Consider the following 19,138-nt stretch of genomic DNA (forward strand, 5'->3'; position numbering starts at 1 on the left):
CCACGCACCACTACGGGGGCCATGCTAGTCATGTTGAACGTGGAATAATACCCTGTACCCAGCCAGTTATTCATGCAGTGGTGAAGTATGTTAGGGGGAAATATTTTCGTGTTTACCCTGATATGATTTAATATCCACAAATAATTCAGGTGAGCTATAGACCCGCGTGGGATTATTATTTTGTCATTCAAGTTAATTTATTTCGCATCCCAATCTTATTTTAGTTGGTCACGATATGTGTATATATTGCTGCTGTTTTACGTGAGAGCATGATCACCGTTGCACTCGCATGGTGTTTACAGTCAAGTGAGTCAGATTTAATACTGCTTTGAACAGTATCCAGTTATACCACAGCGTGTCAGCTTACTGTGGGCGATAAGCCCGAAGTGATGCAGGTCTCCGACGTTTACCACTTTAGAGAAACCCACGAGCACGGGTATGGTGCTGACAAACCTCGAAACATAATCGAGGCGAATAGGGATTCGAACTCAAGATATTAGGTTTTCTGTCAGCAAATTGCGGTGCCTTAGAGGACTGGGTCACCTGTGCCCTGTTGGTGATTAGACAGAGAATATATCACGTGGCCTGACCCATAAGGTCACAGGAGGAAGTACACGCAGGAAAATGTATCCTTCATATGAAATGAATTCGAATGCGCCGTCCATTGACTGAGTTATCAAAATTGCCACTGCATATAAACTGTTTTGTCAAACACGGAAATACAGTTTCAGTAAGTTGTGTAAACCGACTTTCTGTTTCGATACATTCATAAATGGGATCACGAGTCCACCCACGCGACGTGTTATATGCAAGGGAAATTTTAAAGCCTGACCTTTACTTCACGATTAGCCTGGTTGCTATGGGAATGTTTTATCAAACGTATTATGTTATTGCAACCGTCCTTTGTCGTCCAAACAGCTGAACATTTTTGTAGACAGTTGGATGCTCTTGGAATGGAGAAATATCAATATATTTACATGTGGTAATATTTAAAGAAAGACAACAGTGGGCTGAGTTAATCCTGTGTAATTTATCCCGGTAGCAGTAGTTTACTGTCCCTCGTATCATCACCGTCACGGATCCAGGCAGTTCGGGGAGGGGCAGTGCACACCTCTTCATTATCGCTGTGTTTTCAGATATATTATGTTTACTGCACCTGTACAGTGTTTTGTGTATAGAGGGTCCGTACCAGTTTTGTGTGACAGTAATACACCCTACGGCAGCGTTCACGACGTCTAAGGGACACAGGTGGCCCAGGCGCCTGGGGGTCGCCGCAATTCGCTGTGAAGAGTTGTCCCCATTGGGCACACCAGAAACCTATGATTGTGGGTTCGAATCCCGTATTCAACGAATTATGTTTCAATATCTTTCAGCACTATACCCGTGCTCGGGGATTTACAACAGTGATAAATATTTAAGACCCGCATCAGTTTGGGTTTTCCTCCAACATCAAGCTGGCACGCTGTGGTAGAACTGGAACACTGTTCAAAGCGGCGTCAAACTTAACTCACTTACCCACCTAAAATACTCACCACTCGTGACGTCAACGTTTCATGTAACCTACAAGATTGATATATAGACTTATAAAAATATACGTGGATTCTAAGCTCGTGATAATGTGCTGTCTATTTTTCCTAAATGGATCCGCGCGCCTGTAGGAGATACAACAGCTTATGTATTCATACATACCAGATAGCATAACTAAAGTACACAGTCGGATCAATGCATATATGTCAACATAATGACAAGTCTGACAGCAATATATGTTGACAAGTATTTGAGAATGGACACATTTCAAAATATTGACAGTTATTATACAATTATTCTTAAAGTGCAACCGCTGCACCTTAATATGCTGCTCTTATTATTTATTTTAGTTAAAATGCTAATCTGTGGTATCAAATGAAAGTTTCTTAAAAACACACTGAAAAGCCTTAGTCGGCCACTTGGGGTGACAGTCTATCTGAGCGAAGGCCGCTTACTACGACGTCCGCGCTTTTTCACCCCTCCCGTATGTAAGTTTTATTAATATATTTCAGTTCATATCGCAGTGTAGGTGTCCCCAACGTATATATTTGTAATACCCTCTTTGTATTTAGATCGGGTCAGCTGTGTATTGTAACTGACAAGCTTACTATCAGTGCTACTAACTTGAGTCGACCATTTAATTGCCTCCCTAAGATTTAGCGTTATTGTATAGTGGCCATAAAAAATACCAGTTGTTTATCTTAGTCAGTGTGACTTAATGCAGTCATAATAAGCAGTAACAGTAGTAGTATGTTGTACATGTCCATAATAAGTAGTAACAGTAGTAGTATGTTGTACATGTCCATAATAAGTAGTAACAGTAGTAGTATGTTGTACATGTCCATAATAAGTAGTAACAGTAGTAGTATGTTGTACATGTCCATAATAAGTAGTAACAGTAGTAGTATGTTGTACATGTCCATAATAAGTAGTAACAGTAGTAGTATGTTGTACATGTCCATAATAAGTAGTAACAGTAGTAGTATGGTGTACATGTCCATAATAAGTAGTAACAGTAGTAGTATGTTGTACATGTCCATAATAAGAAGTAACAGTAGTAGTATGTTGTACATGTCCATAATAAGTAGTAACAGTATTAGTATGTTGTACATGTCCATAATAAGTAGTAACAGTAGTAGTATGTTGTACATGTCCATAATAAGTAGTAACAGTAGTAGTATGGTGTACATGTCCATAATAAGAAGTAACAGTAGTAGTATGTTGTACATGTCCATAATAAGTAGTAACAGTAGTAGTATGGTGTACATGTCCATAATAAGTAGTAACAGCAGTAGTATGTCCATAATGAAATCTTTGATAGGCATTTACAAGTTGGAAGAACAGAAATGCGTGACACTTTGTATGGATAATAACTTCTTTATTCTTTGACACTGCGTTTCAGGGATACTTCTTGTCCCTCCATCAGGTGAATACTGAGTAGGCGCAGAGAGGTTTATAACAAATATTATTAATGTACAAAGATAACAACAATGAGGAATTCAATGAGATGTTCCGAAAGGGCTCGTGCATGAGGCATATATCTACCCATGTTATAAATGGCTATATGGGCTTGGACGGATTGAAAATTGCCCAGTGGAAAAGTGTCCTTGGTCAATGGTTGACAGTAAAATGTGTTGTAAGATCTGTTACAAGTTCTTCACAGCATCACTGAAGGTCACCAGATCTTTCAAATTGCTCAACTGCAGGTCATTCCGGACATAATTGTAGAAGAAATCTGGTGTCTGTGAATCAAAGAGGTTTATAATTTAGCTATAATTAACCCATATGAAATATTTTTGTCATGTTTGGTGACTTGTTTGACAGAGTGGCGATGTACCACAACGACGTAGATCATTGCTCGTGATACGTATCACTGGAATGTCTGGTCCAGACTCGATTGTTTCCATGCCGCCGTCATCTGGCTAGTGTATTGCCGGGTGCGGCGTTGGGCAACACGCTTTCTCTTTACTGATTTTCAGTGATCCCTTAACATAATTTTCATCACTTTTTTATTTTTACACCCTTTGGAATTTGTTTCGGCAGATAATCGAGTCTGATTATCATATACCGTTGACGTTACAACTCATATAATTAATAATCATAATGAAACAGACACGACTGTGTTACAGAATTTAACATGTAGCAGAAAGTCACATCACAATGTTCCTTCCCAATGGCTTTACAACGTCTGCGCATCTCAAAAGGGTATTAAAAATACAGATGTACAATGTAACCTTAACTTGCGTGAATAACACAATGATAACAATTCTTGGAAAGCGTATAGTGTCCATCTTTACTACATTAAAGATCAATTTACCTTACATATTCACAGATCATGTGTAAATGTGTAAAATGCGAAATATGAAATTGTATTTAATTGTAAGGATTTCTCAGATTTGATAGAACACATCTGTAGGAAGAGCGTATAACGAAACGTTATATTTTAACTGATCCTGTTCTTTTCTATGATAGCCACTTAGAAGTGTTCAGCTATTCACCTCGTTTGATATCCTACGGAGAAACGTCAACTGCTTTACGTCGAGACTTTTCAAAGATGAGTGTCTGAAAACAAAATAGTTATCTTTGAACGAGTAATCCAAGTACTGAATAACAGAGCAGAAACATTCTGAAACATAGACATGTATCCAACACACATTATACACATACATTTATCTCAGTGATCTTTGACACACCTTAGCATAGATGCAACTACAATGAGTCCAATTCCTTGATCAGGGATGCCAATAGCATAGTGAACGTGTGAGCTGGGTGCCTTGAACAGCACTGTGGTAAGAAAGTTCGATATGACGTTTAGCACTTTGATGAACCCAACACATCACATCCTGGCACAACCAAGGAATGCAAATCTGCGCTGCATTAAATCAACATTACCTTGAATAGATCGCTTCATATTAAGCATTCGTCAACGGAGAGGACGTCTATAGGTATCTTTGCAATTTCATTAAAATCAGATCTTAATGCTCGCTACCGCTCCACACTGATCTGAGGACATCCTATTACAGGTCACTGCGACCTTCCGCGAATTTTGACCGATTAAGTTCACATTAGCCAATCAGATAGCAGCTTTCTCGACATTTACGGCGCAACTTTCAAACTGGCGACTTCCATTCCAGGCCAGACTTGAAAAATATTATGACAGAGTTCTCAAAACATGAGAACTAAAAACAAGGGTATTCTGGAATGTGTAATATATAGATGGCCGAGCTTGTATGGCAGTACTTCACACGTGCTATGGAAAGCATAATGAAATGTTTATCGCATTGAAGCGAGAGGTAGACGAAGATGTTGATGTTCAATATACCCCGCGTCATAACCATTTCAAGGTTGTATGAATAGAAAACACATACCGACTGTCCCGATCTGGTAAGCGACGCGCTGATTGGTTGGAAGAAAGGTCATTCTGGTGTGACTCGTAATGGGATGTCCTCAGATCTTTGTTTAGCGGTAGCAAGAACAAAGATCTGATTTTGATGAGATTGTGTTAAAATGGATAATAATTGTGAAGAATGTATCAACTACTTACTTTTCCAAGCCCAGTTTACAAAGCCACTTCTGAACATCTTTGTCTGACCATTTGGCCATACCACCAGCACCCCGGCCAGCATCAGCTGGTTTAGACTTCACAACTGCAGATGTCGCTCCCTAATAAGAGGGTGGGTAAAATCAGTTGTAAACCAAAAAGAAGGTGAGGATAGGGAAAACAGGTTTATCCGAAAGGCACTGTTCCAGGAAAGTGTCCTGATTAATCAATATCTGGCTTAACAAAATCATTGTTTTAGAGTAATATTCTTTGTATTATCGTCCTAAAAAATGCCTCCTGACTAACGAGATTCGCTGTATCAATTTTTTGACAATCTCTAATGCTTATCAGCTGGATGCAGGCCCCTTTGTCAGGGAAAGGTACGGATGCAGTGTAAGTCAAGCTCACAAGTACCGCAATCATGATCATTCTTAAACGAAACCCTTTTACTGACGAGTACTGTGGTATTTTTCATTATTCTGAACTGTGCATATTTCCATTTCCTTCAGGGAGCAGTTCAAAAGTTCTTATGTTGAAAACACCTGAGCTTTGAGATATACCCACCCCTGTCCCAAAAATAACACCCAAAAAGCGAATCCTACTTCAGACTTATTTATGTAAAGCAGGCGATGAAGCAGAGCTTTCGGGTACGACAATGCTTTTCCCCACACTTCATTATTAAACCTGTGTGTGGGATGTTCATTGCAGGGTAAACTATAACGACTAGCGCTCTTATTCATTGATATGATCGTTTAATCCCCTGAAAAGTTTATTTGACGAAGGAAAACACACCTGTTGGGCATCCAAACGTAAGGAAATATGAGTTTAAGACAAAATAATAATTAGTCAAAGCGTCCTCACGTCAGTGCTGTCGGTTGACGATCCTGTCTTGCCTCGAATACCTAGTTCTTTTATCAACTCCGATGCTTTCTGGTCAAAAGGGTATTTTCCGCTGAAGTCGAAGTAGAGTTTTGTCCCTTTAATTATTCCCATCCAACCATTAGGTTTGTAGTCTCTCTGTAGAATGAGAGGTATGATGGGTTTCCGGAGGTCAAAGGCATACTCAGCTTCTGTAATGTGAAATCGTTTGTTTCAGATTTGATGCAATAAAATGTTATCATATATGCATGAACTTATTTGTGCTGTAGTTTTTTCAACTTGGACACATAGTAGTGAGTGAGTGAGTGAGTGAGTTGGGTTTAACGCCGCTTTTAACAGTATTCCAGTTATATCACGGCGAGTCAGCTTAATGTGGGAGGAAAGCCCGAAATGATGCAGGTCTCAGACGTTTACCACTTCGGTGAAACCCACGAGCACGGGTATGGTGCTGACAAACCTAGAAAAATAATCGGGGCGAACCGGGATTCGAACCCACAATCATAGATTTCTGGCGTGCCCAAGGGACGCAACTCTGCACAGCGAATCGCGGCGCCTTAGACGACTGGGCCACCCGTGCCCCCGGACACATAGTAGCATCTGCGACTTAAAGGCATTGCTGTAAATAAGTTTAACGTAACTGTCCCTTCGGTGATTAGGCCGGAAGTAACCACACCTTCAAGGATTGATGCGGAACTAATTGTTCCCCAAGGATTGGAACGAAATATACTGTCTCTTCAAGGATTAACCGAAAGTAACTATGCCTTCAAGTATTACACCGGAAGTAAATGTCCTTACAAAAATCACACCTTTGGTCAGCTGTACCAAGACGAAAAAACACGGGTACTGTGCTGATAAACCTAGAAACACATAATTGGAGCGACACTTGATTCGAACCCATGATTATAGCTTCCTGATGTGCCCAAGGGACGCTACTCTAGACAGTAAATTGCTGTGCCTCACACGACTGGTTCACCCGTGTCACCCTGATCACTAGACATAACACTAAAACACCACAACACTAGTTGTCCTGCCTACCTGATCTGCAGTTCTGGCTCAGCTTGTATCTCTCCGACATACACACCACCACCACAGACGCGCCCTCCACGGCCTCCGCCATCGCCTGCAGTGTGGAGCCCTCCATGTTGTCGATGTCCATCCAGACTTTAAATTTGTGTTTTTTCAAAAGTTCCTTCACCTTGAACAAATAAATAAAATTTACAAGAATGAGCTAATGAAGTCATGATAAGTCGATGTTCTTTCGTGATTGTTCAGCTTCTAACGGGATGAAAAGGTTGTTTCAAGCACGTTTTTATATAATGTGGGAGGGGGAGTTTGGAACTATAGTTTCCCTTATAGGGAGCCGAACATGTGGGTGAGAGAGTGACTTTGATTGAACGCTGCTTTGAACAGTATTTCAGTGTCAGCTTGATGTGACTTAGAATCCAGGAGTCACGGGCATGATGCTGACAAACCTAGAAACTTAGTTAGGGCGAGCCCGGATACCAACCCAAAACCATAGTTTACTGGCACGCTAAAGGGACACAACTCTGCACATCAACTTACAGCGCCTTAGACGACTGGGCAAACCGTGCACCATATAGAAAGAAGCATGTTTTAGGCTGACAACATTGATGTAAATCGTAAGGTGATGATTATTTCATGAAGAAGAATAACAAGAAACATACCTTGACAAGCACTTCCTGATCCGCCCACTGATAACTGATCATAACGTGGCCTGCATCCTGCACAATTTCATCCTTCTTGACTGCATCTTTCTTCTTAAGTTCTGCTCGAAATGAAGGCGAATATATTCTTTATAACAATTGACGAATTTCAGCATCATTATTTCAGTAACACCAGGGTGACAGTGTAAATGTTGAGAAGAGCCCCATGTTAGGTAGGTCCTTTCCCACCTTATATTACACGAAAGTATATGCTGTCACGGGACGCACCATAAAACATTTTTCGGATAATTTTTTGGTTCACGCATGTTTTCTGTGGAAGGGACAGCCGAACATTTCAGTTTTATCTGGTCATCCAGCAATTTCTATTTTTAAAGTAACTGAGTACAAATTATATGTTCTGAGGGTATTTTTAGGGAAAAAATAATGTTTTCCAAAAGCAACAATAGGACACTCACACACACACACACACACACACACACACACACACGCGCACGCACGCACGCACGCACGCACGCACACACACACGCACACCTGCGGCAAAATGTGTTTCACATTACTTTCCAGGAAACAAAATATATTTTTTCCGAAATATGTCCGGATTGAAATATAGTCAATCCCTTACTCTGGTTCCCCCTTTTCTTCTCCGGTGTGATGGCCCACAAAGCGCCCCCAGAAACCTTGGAAAGCGTCTTATTTTTGGGTGATTCATTCATTTTCCTCAGTATCGCCATCAGTTGAACGTTTTCCTTGAAAAAAAAACAATTACTAAATGAACAGAAATAAATAACGTTATTGTAGTCAGTTATGGTAAAACATAATGTATCCGCCACGCCGAGGATTGGGTTCGATTCCCCACATGGGTAAACCAAGTTTTGTCCTCAACATCCGTAATATTTAGAATATTGCTAAAAGACGCTTAAAATATCCTTATCATAGCATTGAAATATGCATTCATAATAATCAGTGATTGGATCCTCGAGTGGTGTTTGACGTCGCTGGGAGAAATAGTACTGCCATATGATGACGGGCTGATTCAAGAAATTGGTTTCAGAATCTGAGATATCGAACCGGCACGAGCAACCGTTTCAACCACCAGGTTACACCACAACAATCATTAAACAACGTGCCATCCGTCTAACGAGAAAAGGAAAAGGCTTCATGTCTATATTAATAAATTGAAACTACTATTCAACATACGCTTAGTATATATTAAATAATACGCATAACCATAGACAAAATGACGATAAAACATTATAAACTTCCCTTTAACGACCTACCGAAAATATTCGCTGATTATTCTTGTCGAATGCAAGCTCCCAAACACACTGAACAGCCTTCTCTCGCTCGTCATCTGATCCTTCCTGCATGACAGTCATCAACACAGGGATCGCTCCCTTCTCTGTGAGGATCTTCTTATTGTCGTCGTTCTTCGCCAATCCAGTGAGTCCAACTATCAGCTCAGACGCGGAGAAGCCGTTGCAACGATGATTTTGATCTTTCCATGACAACTTGATCATGTTCAACATTATGGTAAAGACGGTACTGTCTGCTAGCAGAGCTTTATTGTCATCCTCGTCGATTATGTTCGCCAGCAGCAGGAGAAGCATCATTTTAATCCCTATGGAAATAGAAACGGTGGAAAGTTCAATGACAGACTTTGGAACATGTTTCTGGGTGATAGAAGGTGAGGTGGGGTTAAATGGGGTTTAATGTCGCGTCCAAAATTATTGAACTTATATAGCTACGTGCATGCCGAGCGCAGACAGGGTAACAACAAGTACCATCTTTTAACGTCTTTTGGTATGACGCGGCCGGGGATCCGAATCCCGGACCTTCCGCTTTCCGGGCGGACGCTCTACCACTAGACCACAGAGGCGGTCGGGTGATAGACGCAATTGAGGAACTTCCGACTGCCTCCGTGGTTTAGTGGTAGAACGTCCGCCCGGAGAGTGGAAGTTCGATCCCCGGCCGCGTCAAACCACACTTATACTTTTGTCAGAATAAGTAACGTCCAGTTCAATGAAAGGGTTCTTAGACAAAATTCTTGGTTAATACTAAGGTACATGTTCAGTAGTAACTACAAGCGATCCACCGGTGTCGAGGGGGACCTCTGTATAAGTATAACTTCCCCTAGCCCGAATGGGAACATCAACGCTTGTCGTCCGAGGAACCGGTGGAGAACGAGTTTATGTAACCACACACCTAATTAAATTGCAAGTCTGTCTTCTGCATGATGCTTTGGTCGGAATCAGTTAGTCAAAATATCGTTAAATACCCGGAGAATCTTACATCAATAATTCAAGATATAAAATTGCAGTTGGTATGTAACACAGAAATTTAAGTAATACATTTATTCCTGTTGATCCCACTCACCTGGGGCGTCACCTTTAAGATAGGCCATGGCTACAGACACTGTCCCCAGTTTCCTGATGGGTTGGCGGGTGACGGGGTTGTTAGAGCAGTTGTGGAGGACGCCCCTAGCAGACCGGAACATTGGGTCAGTTACTGACACCTGCAAAACAAGGATGAACAACAGACTGTCAACACAGATACACAACAGACCGTCAACACAGAGACACAACAGACTGTCAACACAGAGACACAACAGACCATCAACACAGATACACAACAGATTGTCAACACAGAGACACAACATATCATCAACACAGATACACAACAGACCGTCAACACAGATACACAACAGACCGTCAACACAGATACACAACAGACTGTCAACACAGAGACACAGCATACCATCAACACAGATACACAACAGACTGTCAACACAGAGACACAACATACCATCAACACAGATACACAACAGACCGTCAACACAGAGACACAACAGACTGTCAACACAGAGACACAACATACCATCAACACAGATACACAACAGACTGTCAACACAGAGACACAACATACCATCAACACAGATACACAACAGACTGTCAACACAGAGACACAACATACCATCAACACAGATGCACAACAGACTGTCAACACAGAGACACAACATACCATCAACACAGATACACAACAGACTGTCAACACAGAGACACACTAGACCGTCAACACAGAGACACAACATACAATCAACACAGATACACAACAGACTGTCAACACAGAGACACAACATACCATCAACACAAATACACAACAGACCGTCAACACAGAGACACAACATGCCATCAACACAGATACACAACAGACTGTCAACACAGAGACACAACATACCATCAAAACAGATACACAACAGACCGTCAACACAGAGACACAACATACCATCAACACAGATACACAACATACCATCAACACAGATACACAACAGACCGTCAACACAGAGACACAACATACCATCAACACAGATACACAACAGACTGTCAACACAGAGACACAGCATACCGTCAACACAGATACACAACAGACTGTCAACACAGAGACACAACAGACTGTCAACACAGATACACAACAGGCTGTCAACACAGAGACACAACAGACCGTCAACACAGAGGCACAACAGACTGTCAACACAGAGACAAAACATACCATCAACACAGATACACAACAGGCTGTCAACACAGAGACACAACAGACTGTCAACACAGAGACACAACAGGCTGTCAACACAGAGACACAACAGACCGTCAACACAGAGACACAACATACCATCAACACAGATACACAACAGACTGTCAACACAGAGACACAGCAGACTGTCAACACAGATACACAACAGACCGTCAATACTGATTAACAACATAGATTCACAATAGATCGTTAACAAAGGTGCACAACAGACTGTCAACACATAGATGCAAAACATTCCGTCAACACCGTTTCACAACAGATCGTTCAACAGAGATTCACAAGAGACCATGAACATTGATAAACAACAATCTGTCAAGTATAGTTTTATAAATATTCTTACTTCTGTTTGCTTGTCTTGTATTGTCTTGTTGTATTGTCTATAGGCTTACTTAGTTGTAGTTCAGTTAATGTAATATTTAACATTTTAATTGAACGTATATGTCAATTTACACCAACAAAGATAGCATACAATCTTACTTTAGGTTGACTACAGTCTCAATTGGTTTACTACAGTTTTACTACAATTGTGTACAACCTGAATACAATTATGTATTCTGTGAGATTGGTAGATATAAAATGTGAGATTATGTACCAATTTGATATTAGTTTGCAATGTACTTACTTTGGCAGGGCTACCGGCTTCCTTCAGAACAGCCTTCAGGTCCCCCACAAAATATCGAAGGAGGCCACTGCCGCACACCCTCTCGCCGAACTGGACACTGGCGTCAGTGTAGTTCCACAACAACCCCCTCATCTCCCGGATAAATTGGTAGCTGCTTTCTGGCGTCAGCTGTGCTTTTGATACTTTCTCCGTCAAGAACTCAAGTTTCCTGGCTTTAAGATACGAACTATACGTCTTGTACATGACATCAGCAGCGCGCGTGTAGGACAGGTAATCTGCAAATACGCGTCTGTGGGATTCATCCTTGTTCACGTATGAAAGTCCAATTGTCTTATGTGTGAGTATTCGGATCTGTTCCCCTTTTGACTCCAACCTTGGGTCTTCTTCGAGAGCATGTATGAAGGAGTTGATGTCATCGAACCCAGACTTTAACCGAGGGTATTTGGTGACTAACTGCTGAGCCATTTGCAAACAGTCCGTGTTTAAGGCAGGTATTTTCGAACTCATTGTGGAGGGCTTGGATGGAGTCTGATCAGATGGATTCGTAATGGCAGGTCGCCCGGGCTCTTCTGTGCACTGTCTCAACCGTAAGTGAAATGAACCTTTTACCAACTCCGTGTTATGGCTAGTTTGGACGGGTGTGAGCGTGTTCTCACTTGCCGGCAACGGTCGGTTGATTTCAAAGCTATAGTCTGTTCCACTCTTGATTAGTGTCATTAAAGGGGCACTGATCTAACGCAATTCCCCGGGACTGGTTGTTGCCTTTGTTATTGTTTTTCCCCAGTGAATACCCGGATGTATAGCAGAAATCTAGACTAGTTCGCGACCTCTGCTGCGCCATTCGTAAGCGCATTAGTCACTTTTATGGGTAGTAATAAGGGCGTATGGTCACATTGATCAACAAAATGAAATACAGTTTTCGAGATAATAAGGAAATGTAGGTATCTTTGTGAGTAGCATCGGTAATGGTGACGAAGTTTTGATAATTTGCCGATTATCGTTTACACTATTTTGACTTGCAACACAAAGTATATATTTCACCTGAGCATATGCTTTTTTATAGTGTGTATATTTTTTACTGTCAAATGTGTAACAAATTTATTAAACGTCTAAATATTCAGTTATTTTACAAAGTGACTGAAAAACATTTCCATCTGTATTATTATGACAACGAATTCCAAACATTTTGATGTTTAATGTCATCACCAAGAGACTGAAAATGTAACGTTGAAAAGTACATTTCTAAGTTGTTTGGCTTTTAATCCTACATAATAATCTGTTGTGATGTTTGTAGGCCCTTTTGATCGTCTTGATCAATCTGGACAGATTTTTTAGTCAAAATGACTGAAATATTTACACATTTTATAAATTGCCTGAGAGAATCACATTTTACAAATTGACAGTAATATATACACGCTTACAAAGGAAAAGACCTGTGACAACAACGTCTATCGCGCATTCAAGAATTTCCCAACCAAGACGTAGAGAAACAAGAACGAATCGGTTCAAATGAAGGAAAACAAAATGCAGATATCATAATTAGAGCCTACCAAATTTATGTGTATAAGTTTTAGGCAGCTTCCTTGTTCGAGGAATGTATCCGTGAATATCCACACAAAGGAACAATATCCCACTCGTCTGCAGCTGTACAAAGAAACTTAGTCGATGTCACGTGTCTCAGTAACAATCAAATATTTTAAAAGATATATATCGTTTCGGGATATTACAACCCGTGTTCGTTTCTCAACTGATCGCTTGGATTGTTTCAGGTGTTTTACATAGGTGTCAAGTCTCAATGGTCGGCTGAGAAAGCCCACGTGACAACTATTTTCATAGCGTCCACGGTTCCTAAAAATTCCATTGAGTGATAGATAACAATGATCAATCAATCAACGTATTATCAGTTAACCCTTTGAACAAAGTATGTTGTTTTTACATCGGCACTTCGCGCCATGATATGAGTGTATTCCCTTTGTTTTAGTAAACCTAGACATGTAAACACTCACTCTTGACATATCCACTGTGCAAGATAACAGTGATTAATCAATCAACGTATTTTCTGTTAATCCTTTGATGACTAGGAACGATCCGTTGATTTACAAAAAAAAGTAAATCAAGTGATCATTCATCTCTTGCTGGGCTGCCACGTGCATATTACATAACACACATTTCACCTCACTTCAAACCTGGATTTAGATTGAATAATTACCCCAGACACAATAAATGCCAAATGGGAACCTTTGTCAGGTAATATAAGTGGTGCTACCAAAAATTCATTAACTGAGCATCAAGTGAATGACGACAAATACACAAGTGTAGGGTTGGTTATACGAGAAAACGTGGATGACAACAAGGGAGTAGTAATCGTATTATCGACGCAAGCCGAAATCCGAAAATGCTTTTACTGCATGGATACTGTTTTTAGTATTAAAATATAACCATCTGGGGTATTTCCAAATGACGACGTCCGATGAGCTCCCTTGTTTTTTTTGTCTGTTTGTTTAGGCTGAAGAAATGAATTAACATGCGCCCTTTGTCGAAATCTTTATAGATCACAGTTAACCAATCAGTGTTCAAAAATGCGTAAAACAAATATTGCCTCCAGCCTCCAAGTTTATTTAGCTGTCCTTGCAGACGGTACCCCAGTCTCTGGTCACGCTCAGTTGCGTTGCGTATCATCCGGGTACTCAAGGGGGGGAAACCAATAACAAAGGCAACAACCAGTCCGTTAGATCAGTGCCCCTTTAACTCATGGTGATACGATCCAGCTAAGCCTCGTTAATTAGCAGTAAGTGAATTGTGTTTATTGTATAGCTTTAATTATTTATAATCTTCTGGTGATTTCTGGTTCCGAACAATACCTGTCGGGAATGTGAGAACATCCTGATGAAAATTACCTTTGATAAACATTTTGTGACATAACGCCATTGCCTGGGTAGGTTCTGTAATATGTTCATAAGTTGTGAATGTATTTTTGACCAGGAAACCTCGAGCATTTGGAAGGATATTTCTTGTATTACCAAGGTTTTACATTTGAATTTTATAAACAGTTTTTGATATAAATGTAATGTTGATTTCTGATTGGTTAAAATTCAGATATTTGTCACATGAAACTTCCATGACCGGCATCCACACATATCGTGACTAGTTTTGTAACCGACTGTTTCCCCACAAAGCCACCGAGACAGGTGATGAACGGGTGTTAAATCTTACATGTCATGACTTGAGTTGTGTGCATGCCACACTGGGTCATTCTCTCACACGCTTTCGTCTAAATTCTTTTACACCTCGTGGCACTGTATTGTTTCACAATATGGTATTCCGATGTCTTCTAATTTCTTCTGGTATTTCTTACATTAAGACGGTTCATAGGTTAAATAAAAACATTCTCGTCTACGGAAGCGTAGTAGGGCCACGGTGATTTTTTTTGTCTAAGTATATCTCCTATGTAGGACTTATTATCTTCTACTTAGGACTTACTATGTCCTACGTAGGACTTACTATCTCCTACGTAGGACTTACTATGTCCTACGTAGGACTTACTATCTCCTACGTAGGACTTAGTATGGCCTAGAATCACTATCTCCTACGTAGGACTTAATATCTCCTACGTAGGAATTATTATCTCCTACGTAGGATTTATTACCTCCTAAGTCCTACATAGCAGATAGGAAGTCCTACGTAGGAGATACTAAGTCCTACGTAGGAGATACTAAGTCTTACGTAGGAGATAGTAATTATAAGTCCTACGTAGGAGATACTTAGACAAAACAAATTCACCGTGGCCCTACTACGCTTCCGTACTCGTCGGCCTTAACTAAAATGTAAGCCCAGGGCATCGGGGTTATGATCGAGGCTTCCCTCTGCCCTGGACTTACAGTCTCAGTCAAGACCGAGGAGGAGGTTTTGATCATTTACTTCTCAACTCCAAGCAGGTAGCGAACAACGACCCAGAAAAGAGCAATACAGGATCCTCGATGATAACTGTGTAGTGCTGAAACATGTCACCCCAATAACATGTATTCCCCGGACCTGGTTGGCGATCCAGAGGAGTGAGTGAGTTAACATTAAACGTCGCATTGTGAATGAACATTCCATGTGATGTTGATGTGATTATTACTACCAATGTATACATGTGTATCTGCTATATGAAAAATCAATACTGCAAAATGTTATTGTATGAATTGGCTGCCAATCCAACAAAGAATGCAATTTAAACTACTCACTCTGGTTTACAAGGCAATGTATAGTTTGGCCCCTGCATACTTACAGCTACGAATAGTACCATACAAGCCTGCACGTTCTCTCCGTTCAAAAGATCCACATCTGCCAAAGTCACGTGCCAAAGCATATCGCGATAGGTCAATTCAACGTGCTGACCCATTGCCATGGAACAATCTGCCACAAGGAATCCGAGAAACTGAAAATCTGACAAACTTTAAAAAGACACTGAAAACCTGTCTCTTAAAGAGATCCTTAGATTAGATCAGTCATGGTGTAAGCGCATTTGAGCAGGTTTTAATTGGAAAATGCGCTGTACAAATTCTTAATTTGATTTGAATTTAATTCAATAAGTATTGACAAATGTATCATGCGTATCACGTTTTTGTCTGCATTATACCAAATTGAATGTAATACAGCGTTATTGTATCATGTTCTGTCATCGATGTATGTACAATGCAATAAACTCATACAGTTTTCCGAGCTTGTTCCTACACTGAACAAAAAAAACATATTTTTGGTGAAGTTATGTTCAGTCTTCACTACAAAAACATATCCCCCACGCATGATCCTTATCTCATTTTGTTCAGTATATATGTCGGACGCCTGATGTGACCAGACTAGGAACAGACTATAGCTTAATCCGCTATTGTTCAAGGAATTATCACACCCCAGAAGGTACAATTATACTACAACAATAGCGAAGGTACAATTATACTACAACAATAGCCTCCTCTAAAGTGTGAATCCGCCAGTTGAACTACACCCTACACCATCAAGCCAGTCCGAAATGAAACGTTCGATGTCACAGTTGCCATATGGATAGGGATAGGGATCTATTCATGAAACCTCAGTTAATCGACATAAAAGACTAATTGCCCCGTGAAGATCCAGGTGAGAGTAGGTCTTCAGCAACCCATGCTTGCTGTGAAAGGCGACTATGGTTGTAAGAATCGACGAACGGGATCGGGTAGTCAGGCTCGCTGACTTGGTTGATGCATGTCAGTGCATCCGTAGATTGCGTAGATGTCATTCACTGGATTGTCTGGTCTTTACTCGCTTATTTACAGACTGACGTCATATAGATGGATTAATGCTGAGCGCGGCGTCAAACAACAAACAAACAAAACAAAAGACTAATTAACATGTTGTAATTATATGTGTATATAAATCTCGAATAATTCAGTTGCGACTGATTGCAACAAGACGCTAATCTCCAGATTATCGAACTAAATGTTAAATTTTATTGTGCTGTATTATTATTATTATTATTATTATTTTTATTTTTATTTTTATTTTTTATTATTTTTATTATTTTTTTTATTTTATTTTTTTTATTTTTTATTATTATTTTTTTTTATTTTTTTTTTTATTTTTATTTTTTTTTTTTTTTTTTTTTTATTTTTTTTTTTTATTATTTGTATTATTTATTTTTTTTATTTTTTTTATTATTATTTTATTTTTATTTTTTTTTTTTTATTTTTTACAACTCTTGACATGTTGGATGATTTGAAAGAAATGTGTCATGAAAAAGTCCTTTAAATACAAGAAGTTTAATATATGCATATTTATGATAGCTGCTGGTCAATCCCACTTACAAGATAACCCACCAGGGACTCTACTGTAAAGTGTAAACGTTGTTTGTTGAATTATAAACCTATTGTGTCAATCCTAGTCTGTGTTTTCGAAATTCAAACAATAATTACACGATAGTTTGGATTTGACAAACAAGTGATTGATGGCATGAACAGCGATCCAGAGTGTCCCGATGCGTTGTTTAAGAACCCTGCAGCCCAACACAGTTCCACACAGAGATCATAGCATTAGGGGTAGATCTCTTGTGATTGCAGCTGTGCCAGTTTAGTTCAACGGGGCCCATGTACACAAATCATATTACTCACAGCTTACATACTTGCTTTCAACTAGAACTTACATAATTACTTTCAGCCTATTGACTTGTGGGAACTTGTTTTTTCAAAAGATCTACTTTGTAGACCTAAAATCTCTCTGCGGATCTGGGTAACATACAACTTTGACCTTGAGAGATCTTTGATAATAGCTGGAAATGTATCAATTATTATTGCGCTTGTTAAAGCAATTATATCATACTCAATTTACCCGTGAAAATTCGGGTTAGAATAGGTCTTCAGAAACCCATGCTCGTCGTAGGAAACGACTAATGGGTTCGCGTGGTCAGGCTTTCTGACTTGGTTGATGCATGTCCTGGCCCAGACACGATTATTAATATTGCTGAATGCAGCGTTAAACGACAAACAAACGTGCTAACCGATTCACAAATATTGTGTTGCATGTAACAAATTGTATACAACTTGTACCCCGTGAATGAGCCTTAGTTATTTGGTAGCCGTAGTGCTTGGTCCAAGTCACGCTTTGTAATTGTCCGGGGCCCAAGGACAAGCATTTATATACCCAGTACGACAATACTTGAAACCAGCTAAGACAGGCGAACACATGGCATACATTTTTAAACGTTATATGGCTCGTATATTTGTCAGTATATATCTGTTTATTTGAAATCATCATGGCGACAAGGCAGATAATCGGTCATGCAAGGACAACCTCCTCATAAACAGACCTTTTGTCCGCGCTTCATGCATCGGAGTGCCCAAGGTGTCTCGGGCTGGGGTGGAGCTTGCCTGCATGTTATTCGTGACACTCGTCATTCCGGCACAAGCCGAATGTTCTTGCAGGTTACGGAAAGGTTACGGAGTTGTGATGAATGGTCCGCATGTGTAAACTTTATTGAACAAGTTTTGCTGTCTAAATGTGCAGATGCGATAAGAGCACATTCGTTACCAGTCGACGCTTTCAAAGAAACTGCACGTTTTGGAATGACTCAAGTGACAACCGTGATAACTCTCACCCTTGAAATACAATGTAGACCCAAATTGTTTCAATGCCTATATTCATTCAGTAGGTTTAAGTCAGAAGATCATAGCTTTGCTTGCCCAAACATCATTAATGGATGTCGAGGGTCCTACGATTGGCAAGGGCGTGGATTATGTTGCATGTACATGTATAAGGTACTGTCTTTGGGGATTTTGTCACATGTGT

At 40.1% G+C, this 19,138-nt stretch overlaps 1 protein-coding gene across 1 annotated transcript; it reads right to left on the reverse strand.

Moving 5' to 3' along the window:
* Window positions 1-2,895: 2,895 nt before the first annotated feature.
* On the reverse strand, window positions 2,896-12,464 carry LOC124131332. Its single transcript, XM_046494544.2, has 10 exons — window positions 11,843-12,464; window positions 10,006-10,144; window positions 8,910-9,250; window positions 8,255-8,378; window positions 7,633-7,733; window positions 6,983-7,142; window positions 5,930-6,138; window positions 5,072-5,190; window positions 4,026-4,089; window positions 2,896-3,269 (listed from the first exon to the last, which is right to left on the reverse strand). Exons 1-10 carry the CDS (start codon window positions 12,347-12,349, stop codon window positions 3,174-3,176), a joined length of 1,860 nt encoding a protein of 619 aa, XP_046350500.2. The 5' UTR covers window positions 12,350-12,464; the 3' UTR covers window positions 2,896-3,173.
* Between the last annotated feature and the right edge of the window lie 6,674 nt (window positions 12,465-19,138).

This window comes from Haliotis rufescens, unplaced genomic scaffold (genome assembly GCF_023055435.1).
Source record: "Haliotis rufescens isolate VD_foot unplaced genomic scaffold, xgHalRufe1.0.p SCAF_1, whole genome shotgun sequence".
Lineage (NCBI taxonomy): Eukaryota > Metazoa > Mollusca > Gastropoda > Lepetellida > Haliotidae > Haliotis > Haliotis rufescens.